Source organism: Poromitra crassiceps (assembly GCF_964638095.1).
Source record: "Poromitra crassiceps genome assembly, chromosome: 12".
In the NCBI taxonomy this organism is placed as follows: domain Eukaryota; kingdom Metazoa; phylum Chordata; class Actinopteri; order Beryciformes; family Melamphaidae; genus Poromitra; species Poromitra crassiceps.
Window position 1 is genome coordinate 30,984,123 of NC_139632.1, and position 9,800 is coordinate 30,993,922.

Below are 9,800 nucleotides of genomic sequence, written 5' to 3' on the forward strand. Positions count from 1 at the left end.
ATACGGCACGGGTACAAATTGCGGACACGCCGTCTGCAAGCAAATGTGGTTCTGTCAAACAGTTAAATAATGCTGGACTGTTTTTTAACCACCCAGTTATGATTGAAATATTCCTTTCATGTGTGCCGATTGCTTGATTACAACTAAATAGTCCTGCTTTTGGCTTGTGATTCTAAGTGTATTAATTTTGTTTTAATACGTTATTTTGAAAGGTGTGTTTGCCTCTTTACAGGCCTGGAAGACGAAGGGTTTGAAGTGCTGGAACAGTTGGCTTATTTATACTTGGCAAATAATAAGGTGAGTCATACACACAACTTCCATGAATCAAAATGTTTCTTTTCACGGCTCACGTCAGCTCTGCTAACCTGATGAGAGGAACTGCACGTCTATCTGCTACAGCTGCATCTCTCAAGATGTGTCTATTCTATTATATTCCATTCTATTGTATTCTATTCTATTGTGCCAGTGACATTGTGCCACTGCCTGTTTGGAGAGAGGTGGCAGTCAACACCCTCATATTAATTGCGCTTGTAATCGATTACAGTGTGTTTGTGGTCAGCTGGTCAGAGCTGAGATCTTACTGGCTGTTTGTGGTCAGCTAGTCAGAGCTGAGCTGTTACTGGCTGTTTGTGGTCAGCTAGTCAGAGCTGAGATGTTACTGGCTGTTTGTGGTCAGCTAGTCAGAGCTGAGATGTTTCTGGCTGTTTGTGGTCAGCTGGGCAGAGCTGAGATGTTTCTGGCTGTTTGTGGTCAGCTGGGCAGAGCTGAGATGTTTCTGGCTGTTTGTGGTCAGCTGGGCAGAGCTGAGATGTTACTGGCTGTTTGTGGTCAGCTGGTCAGAAGCTGAGATGTTTCTGGCTGTTTGTGGTCAGTTGGGCAGAGCTGAGATGTTTCTGGCTGTTTGTGGTCAGCTGGGCAGAGCTGAGATGTTACTGGCATCCAGACAATTTTGGTCAGCTCTCCGTGGTGGTAGGCGAGCGCTTTTACCTCGACATTACCCAGGCGGCCGATTGATTGACTGCTTGGTTCTTCTGAATAGGAGAAGCTTATGAATGAGAAAAGAAAAAAATATGGACAGATTTGTTTGTGACTTAAAAGGGGCGAATAAGCAAAGCAAAAAATAGGGGATTTTTAAGTGCTCACTAAGCTTCAAAGACACCCATGTTGCTTTAATCCATAAACCATGTTATAAAGGAGAGCTCTAAACCCATATGAACACTAAAATCTAATCTCACTGGCGCTTTTCGGATTTCTATATTCTCCGCCATTTTGTCCAATATACGGTTCCTTCTGGGAAGAGTGACTAAAATGAGGGAAACCATGCGTTTAGACGAAGGCGTGAACACAGCCTGCCATACAGCACGTCTGCTGTGTAACACCCATTTGGCAAAAAGCAGTGAAAGTGTTCATTTGTACTGGTGCTGTTTCAATGATCTCACCTCCGTGGAGAAGAATGGCTGGCTGTGTCAGAGTCACACTGTCCATTACAGCCAGGCAATACAAGAAAGATCACGTCCTCCTCACATCGTTGGCGAATGAGAACGTGATCGTTTGTGATCCATGCCAACTTTCCTCCTTGCAGCTCACGTCAGCACCCAGGCACCTACCGCCCTCTCTGGTCAGCGCTGATTTTGCTGCTAATCAGCTTGCAAGGATCTATCCCTATACATTTGGCCAGAAACCACAGCTGAAGTAAGTGTGTGTGTGTGTGTGTGTGTGTGTGTGTGTGTGTGTGTGTGTGTGTGTGTGTGTGTGTGTGTGTGTGTGTGTGTGTGTGTGTGTGTGTGTGTGTGTGTGTGTGTGTGTGTGTGTGTGTGTGTGTGTTGACACACTGCTGTTTCCCTTCGCTCATGGTTTCCCATCCCTCCTTCTCCCAGGTCTGTTTACCTGCATAACAACAGGTTGAGCGACACGGGGCTTCCAGACCAGATGTTCAATGGCTCTGACCGCTTGGAGATCCTCATCATGTCCAGCAACTTCCTGCGCCTCGTGCCCAGGAACCTGCCCTCCACCCTCCACCGCCTCCATCTCAAGGTCCAACACTACATCAAGTGTCCTTTCTTTTCTCTCCTTCAACCTTATTATTGTTAATGAGCACAGTTCCTACTTGGAATTATGATGATGATGATGATTACATCATGTAATAATGATCAAGAGTTTTGTTCCAAAATGAGATATCCTCCACAAAAATGTAACCAATATGGGAGACTGTCCCATATTGACTGCTGGCATGAAAACTACATTATGGGTTAGCATTAACTCATTGAGTGCCAGCCACTTTTGGAGAACGGACACTCCCAGTGCCAGAGTTTCAGAGCGTTTTCAGTGATGTCTCGAGGCCCACAGAATATTGTGTGATATTACTATGTAAACACCGAACACGCACAAAGAACGAGCTGACTCTATTGTATCATCAGCAAAAAAAAGTTTATTGATACCATTTTCCGTTCTTTAGTTATGAGCCGGAGAAGATAGGTTGTTTTGAGCAAATACAGGCGTTTCAAATTAGAAGCTGAGTTATTCCGCCTTTTGTGAAATGAAGCATTTCAAGCACATTCACTGAGTCTGAAGCTAATATTTTCTGATGTAGTGACGTGGTGTAGTTGTGTGGTGCCCTGCGTGCCCCACCCCCCTCTCCCCCCCTCAGCTGCAAACTCCTCCCCACACTAACACACAGCCTAACACGCACCCAGTCTATTTTCGGAGTGCTCTGTTTTTGTGCGCCGGCTCCCAGCGCGACACGGAAAAGCCAAACCGGACTGCTGAGAATGGTTTGGCCCTTCGGCGTCGGGTGCTGCTTTTCTGGCGGCTAATCGTGTGGAGAAACTATGCAGACAGACAGACAGAGGCAGAGGGGCTCAGTTGTGGGCGCGGATTGACTGCTGTTCGCAGCCAACGTCAGCTCCAGACAGAGCAATCTATATGGCTCTGGCTGCAGCATGAGCGGTTTCTCTTTCATCACGGGCTTTTTCCTGCTGTTTTCCGGACCTTTCTCTAATCTGGAGAGCACTGTCGCCACCTAATGAGTCCGTAAAATAGGTTATACACCTTCAATAGCTACAATATTTGTACAGGAGATGCCTGAGGCTTTGATCCACGTCCCACCGTCAAAAAACGCAATTGACGAACATACTCGTCCTTGGCACTCTATGTTAGTATCTGAATTGACGAACATACTCGTCCTTGGCACTCAAAATTAGAAGTAATTTTAAGACATTTTAAAGTAAAATATTTTTTAAGCAGTGCAGCCCGCTTCTATTACATTGTGTGTGTATTCGTCCGTTTCCACCGAGAGTTGAGCAGCACATCGAGAGGTGAGCAGCACATCGAGAGGTGAGCACATTTAACCTAGGCCCCTCCCCCCCACCTAGGCCCCTCCCCCCGCCTCTATGAGGAACCACAGTGGAGACAGAAAGTGCCACAGCTCAGGGAAACACTCACGACGTACACACATACGCGTGCGCGAGCACACATTGTGCCGGTGAGAGGGGCAAGCCTGCACCACTTACTTCAACACCTGGGTGTGATGTTTTTAAAGGACAGAATCATTTAGGTTTTTCAAATGTTGCTTGAATTTCAGATGGATTTGTCCAAAATGGATATGCTGTATATAATGTTGGAATCAAACCCCTATCATTCTTGCTTGGTTGACAGAGTAACAAACTGGAGAAAATCCCAGCAGGGGCATTTGACAACTTGTCAAACCTCAGAGAGCTGTATCTCCAGAACAACCTTCTCAGCAACGAGGGCATGGACAACGAGACCTTCAGGTGGACAGAAACCTTCATGCACAAAAACACTCAGCTGATGGACACATCTGTATCTGGCAATGTGGGATGTAAAATAAATAAATGCTTACCTGTATCATTATTAAATTATAAGTTCACCCAAAAATGAAAATTCAGTAGTGATCTACTCACCCCCATGTCGATGGAAGGATGGGTGACGTTTTTTAGTCCACAAAACATGTGGAGTTTTCCCGGGAAACAGTTAGAGCATTCCCCTGAAGTGAATGGTGACCAACTTTCAAATGTGAGGAGAAGCCCCGAGATGCCAAGTTTTTTTTTTTTTTTTTTTTTTTTTTCATATTTTAAATTTTTATAGAACACAAACAAGACAAAACAGACAAACAGGCTCAGACACAGAGGAAAGAAAGAAAAAACAAAACAAAACAATATAATCAACATTACAAAGTGGTGCCGCCAGCTACCTAAGGTGCTTATGTTCTTGTAAACGGTATACTCGGGATTCCACCCAAGGGGTCCATGGGAAGCCAGCCGGGCGAGTCACCCGTCACCCCTAGCCTCGTTAAGGTAGACCAAAAACGGGTCCCAGATAGTCACAAACTTTCTAATTGTATTGGTTCTCAGGAACCTAAGTCTCTCCATGCGTATAACAGAGGTAATGTCCGTCAACCACAATTGGAAAGAGGGTGGAGACGGAGATTTCCATTCCTTCAGAATTTGTTTTTTGGCAACAGTTGTCCCCAGTGTCAGAGATTGTTGCACAGCTGTAGGAAAATTCAGAGAGGACTCTGAGCAGCCGAAGATGGCGAGTTCTGCCTCCGGCTGAAGGGCCACCCCGTAGGCCTTAGAGCAGAGGTTCTCAAATGTTTTTCAGCCAAGGACCCCTTACAAGATAGAAAATATACCGGGGACCCCCTCATTCTGATTTGTGATTTTGGGCTAAGCTTAATTGTTTCCACGGTAACGTGCTTGACTTTTAATTTGATAGGTTTGTTATTAGAATGTAATCCATGAACCATTTTAGATTTAAAGCATAAACTATTTTCGTTGAACTATGAAGATTTTGCAAAAAAAAATATATACCGTATATTTTTTTTTATTACTTTACATTTACATTACGCATTTAGCAGACGCTTTTGTTTTGTCCAAAGCGACTTACAATATCACAATTTGTCAACAGTCCAGAAAACCACTATGCAACACAATCAGTGACAGCCAAGATATTTTGATAGACTAGCACCATGTAGGAAGTAGTTTGAGAAGGAATAAGTAACATGTAGCATTTTCTTTTTAATTAAAAAAAAAAAAAAAAAAAAAAGTTTTTTTTTTTTTTTTTTTTTTTTTACTTGAAAACTTTTCGCGGACCCCCTGGCAAAGTGCCACGGACCCCTGGGGGTCCGCGGACCCCCATTTGAGAACCACTGCCTTAGAGTACCAGTCAAATATTCTGGCCCAGAATCCCGTCAGTGAAGGGCAGAACCAGAAGGCATGAGACAGTGTGCCCTCCGACACTTGACACCTTTCACACAGTGGTGAGATAGTAGGATAAATCTTGTGTAATTTCTGCTTAGAGTAGTGGAGACGGTGAGCAACTTTAAATTGAATCAGCTGATGTCTGCTATTAACTGAGCAGAGTTGTACAACCGACAGGCTCTTTTCCCATATAATGGCAGATAATTCAGTACCAAGTTCTTCCTGCCATGCCTCTCTAATCCTCTCATTAGAGGCCATGGTACAATCATCAAATAGACACACAAATCTAGAGATGAGGTGCTTGGAGTGAGGAGGGCTCAGCAAAACATCAAAAAGAGCATGTTCATTTGGGAGCGCTTCAAAGGCCTGAATCTTGGATCGAACATAGTTTCTGATTTGTAGGAATCTGAGCCAGTCCGTGCCTGGCAACTCAAACGCGAGATGCCAAGTTGACTTGAAAAGTATGTAAATGTAATTTTCACAGAAATTGTTCTTCTTGTTCTTCCTTCTTTCTTCATACGGCTAAGGTGAAGATTTCAGCTAAAAACAGGGTGTAAATGACATATTTTCAAGTCAACTTGGCATCTCGGGGCTTTTGAAGACTTGGATTATGCCAGTCGAGCAGTATGGGCCCTTTTTCCCCCTTCTATTGTTGTTTTTTTCTGTTTGAAAGTTGGCCACTATCCAATTCGATTATTTAGGAGAATGCTGCAAAAGTGTTTTGCTGTGAAACTCCACAAATGTTGTGTGGACTAAAACACTTGGATGGGGGTGAGCAGATAATGACTGAATTTTCATGGATGTTTGTTTTTAAGTGCACACCAAGAAGAGCATCTACTGACAAAAGACTGTTTGACAAGGCTAGACTATTCATTTTGAGGCAGTAACGTAGAGAGTACAGCGCACGCGCAGTAAAAGGACGGTCAGCTGATTGATTGACTTATGCTTTCTCCTGGCAGCCAACTGAGCAGTCTGGAGTGTCTGGACCTGTCAAACAACAACCTGAGCGTTGTCCCCACGGGTCTGCCTCGCAGTCTCGTGCTCCTGCACCTGGAGAAGAACTCCATTCGCAGCATCCCCGGAGACGCCCTCATTTCCGTCCGAAACCTGGAGTACCTGCTCCTCCACAACAACAAGCTCCGCTCACGTTCCATCCACCCCACTGCCTTCCAGGTACGTAACGCTCCTTCAGCCTTTTCACATCATCCCAGCTCTCCCTCGGAAAAGAGATTGTGAATTTCAATGGGACTACAAAAGGCAACAACCAAAAGGGAGATATATACGTATATATATACTAGGCATCTCACGTGCTACGTACGCTCGATTCCTGGAACTAACACTTGGGAGTTGGACTTGTACAGTACTTCTTCCCCTGCATCTGATGCATTTTGAAGTTTTCATAATCTATTGCGCACAGTAAAAATAGTCTTTTACACTCATAAATCGGCATTTCCAATTCCACTAGGGCTTGAAGAAGCTGCACACGCTCCACATGTACAACAACCTGCTGGAGCGTGTTCCCAGGGGCCTGCCTCGCCGTGCCAAGACCCTTATGCTGCTCCACAACACCATCACCGACATCGGCCGCAACGACCTGGTGACGCTGTACACCCTGACGGAGCTCAACCTCAGCTACAACCGCCTGACCAGCCCCAAGCTGCACCGCGAGGCCTTCAGGAAGCTGCGCCTGCTGGAAACCCTGGACCTGTCGGGGAACGCTCTGCACTCGCTGCCGCTGGGACTTCCCCGCAGCCTGCAGGTGCTCCGGATCAAGGACAACCAGCTGAGCTCCATACCGGACGGCTCGCTGACGGGCATGCTGAAGCTGCGTGAGGTCTACCTGAGCAACAACCAGCTGAAGCTCAACTCCATCTACCAGGGAGCCTGGCTGGAGCTTGGTGCGCTAACAGTGAGTGGCTGAAACTGATTCCCACTTTTCTGCCAGATAATCACATGATCATAACCAGATAAAACAGCGGGAAAGAGACGCCTGTTTTTCAGGAAGTATCTTGTTTCTTTTAGACACTAGACCTGTCTGGCAACCAGCTGTCGCACATACCGTCTGACCTGCCCGAGTCTCTGGAGTATCTTTACCTGCAAAGTAACCGCATCACTAGTGTCCCCGTGTCGGCATTTGACGGCACACCAAACATCAGAGGCATCTTCCTCCGGTAAGTAAGAGCCGCCGACACTCTTAACACTCTCTGTGTGTGTTGCAATACTGAGCCAATGATCATTTTCACAAGTAGCACAAAAACCCACTGGAATTAAAGTAGCAATCTCAGCTCAAGAGCAATTCTGCATGCCCTTTCACTCACACACACACACACACACACACACACACACACACACACACACACACACACACACACACACACTCTCTCTCTCTCTCTCTCTCTCTCTCTCTCTCTCTCTCTCTCTCTGTGTCTCCCTCTCCCCACTGTGCAATTATTGTTGGCTCTGTAAGATTCCAAATGAGGAGTTAATGGCTTTTTTTTACTCCCACCGACACTCCATTCATCCTCCATGACAGTTTTCACGGTAGCTGCATGACAACGTGCACAATAGGGGATATGTCCTCGCCTCACACTGAGTGTTCCCCGTCCTCGGGGGGCTTTCATGGAAATTTGATGTGTGGTTCCTTTACATAAATGTCCTTTCCATTTGGACTGATGTTGGCCAGGAGATAATTATACAAGTGCCACAGAGGAATGACTGTCTGTGAGGAAATTGGTGGTTTTGTTTAGACTGCTCTGCAAGTCTGCAAGAGACATGCTGCAGTCTGCTCTGTAAGTCTGCAAGAGACATGCTGCAGTCTGCTCTGCAAGTCTGCAAGAGACATGCTGCAGTCTGCTCTGTAAGTCTGCAAGAGACATGCTGCAGTCTGCTCTGTAAGTCTGCACGAGACATGCTGCAGTCTGCTCTGCAAGTCTGCACGAGACATGCTGCAGTCTGCTCTGGAGGTCTGCACGAGACATGCTGCAGTCTGCTCTGTAAGTCTGCAAGAGACATGCTGCAGTCTGCTCTGCAAGTCTGCAAGGGGCAGCTGCAGTCTGCTCTGTAAGTCTGCAAGAGGCAGCTGCAGTCTGCTCTGTAAGTCTGCAAGAGACATGCTGCAGTCTGCTCTGTAAGTCTGCACGAGACATGCTGCAGTCTGCTCTGCAAGTCTGCACGAGACATGCTGCAGTCTGCTCTGGAGGTCTGCACGAGACATGCTGCAGTCTGCTCTGTAAGTCTGCAAGAGACATGCTGCAGTCTGCTCTGCAAGTCTGCAAGGGGCAGCTGCAGTCTGCTCTGTAAGTCTGCAAGAGGCAGCTGCAGTCTGCTCTGTAAGTCTGCAAGAGGCAGCTGCAGTCGGGTTGTCGCACACCCGTCTTCTCTCCCTTTTCAAAATATATATTTTATAATTAAAAAATGCAGATCATTTTGGGACAAGTGCTTTTTTTTTGGACAAGTGGTTTTGTGTCTGTTTGGTTTTCAGGCTAAACCCGTTGTGTTTATGGGCCCTGACCCCATCCAGGCTGCTGTGCTCCTCATGCTCCTCAGAGCAGCTGCTGCCACATGAGTTTGAAAATGTTTTTCCACCAAATCCCCCCACAGCTGGAGAGCCTGTGGCCCGCGCCAATTCAGAGCTTCTGGAATGCCTGCATCAGTGGGGGTAGGGGAAGGGGGATTTGTGTGTGTGTGTGTGTAGGGGAAGGGGGATATGCGTGTGTGTGTGTGTGTGTGTGTGTCTGTGTGTGTGCGTGCGTGCGTGCATGCCGCGTTTGTTTGTTGCTAATTCCGTTAGTGTTCATGTGTATTATATGTCAGTCGTTCGAGTTCATGGGCAGCATATGCAAGCATTTTCACTGATTAACGAAAACAAAATGGAGTAGATGCAGTTTACGCAAAGCGTTTTGGAAAAACCCAAAGAAGGGCTTTGATGTGAAGTGAATGCCTCCTGATAATAACAGTGGAGTGGCTGCAGCTCAGCGCGACACACAAGTGATGCTCAACAGATGGGCCCTGAAGGCAGCACTGATCCCTGCCTATCAAATGATCCCAGTGACAGATGTGATTTGTAAATGCCACCTGTTGTCTATGGATCCTCTTCACTGCAAGTTGGGATTTTTGGATCCAGCCTGTGAAATCTCTATCATCAAAACACACAATATTTTTGCTGAATGTCTCCCGTTTTCCCCACCAGGTCGAACCGCCTGTCTGTGGACTCGGTGGCCGAGAGCTCGTTCGCCCATCTGGCCCACTTGCAAACTCTGGATCTCGGCTCAGGCAGCGCAGACCTCTCCTTTAATAGAGAGGAGATGGTGGAAGACGACTAGATGAAGCAGGAGAGAGGAGATGGTGGAAGACAACTAGATGAAGCAGGAGCAGCAGAAGACATCAATGAACGATGCTCGTCGTAATTGTCATGGGACTGCATTGTTGTGCATGGCTGTGGCACTCATTTCCCTGGTGCGTTATTGTCTTGAATGGCAGATTCACGTTTTTCTGGTGCAGGATACCGGATGAAGTTTCCTTTGTTTTTATTTTATTTTGTTTGTTTTTATTTTTGCTGGTTAGAAAATTGCCTCTGCATGT

At 46.4% G+C, this 9,800-nt stretch overlaps 1 protein-coding gene across 1 annotated transcript in view; it reads left to right on the plus strand.

Moving 5' to 3' along the window:
- The window catches only part of podn (podocan), a 13,800-nt gene extending 4,213 nt beyond the window's left edge, over positions 1 to 9,587 (plus strand). Inside the window, exons 5-12 of the mRNA XM_083646981.1 lie at positions 233 to 297; positions 1,583 to 1,692; positions 1,878 to 2,034; positions 3,655 to 3,770; positions 6,179 to 6,392; positions 6,685 to 7,128; positions 7,242 to 7,390; positions 9,409 to 9,587. Coding sequence (XP_083503107.1) covers positions 233 to 297; positions 1,583 to 1,692; positions 1,878 to 2,034; positions 3,655 to 3,770; positions 6,179 to 6,392; positions 6,685 to 7,128; positions 7,242 to 7,390; positions 9,409 to 9,541 — 1,388 coding nt within the window. The 3' untranslated portion in view covers positions 9,542 to 9,587. The remainder of the gene's footprint in view (positions 1 to 232; positions 298 to 1,582; positions 1,693 to 1,877; positions 2,035 to 3,654; positions 3,771 to 6,178; positions 6,393 to 6,684; positions 7,129 to 7,241; positions 7,391 to 9,408) is intronic.
- Positions 9,588 to 9,800: the final 213 nt, after the last annotated feature.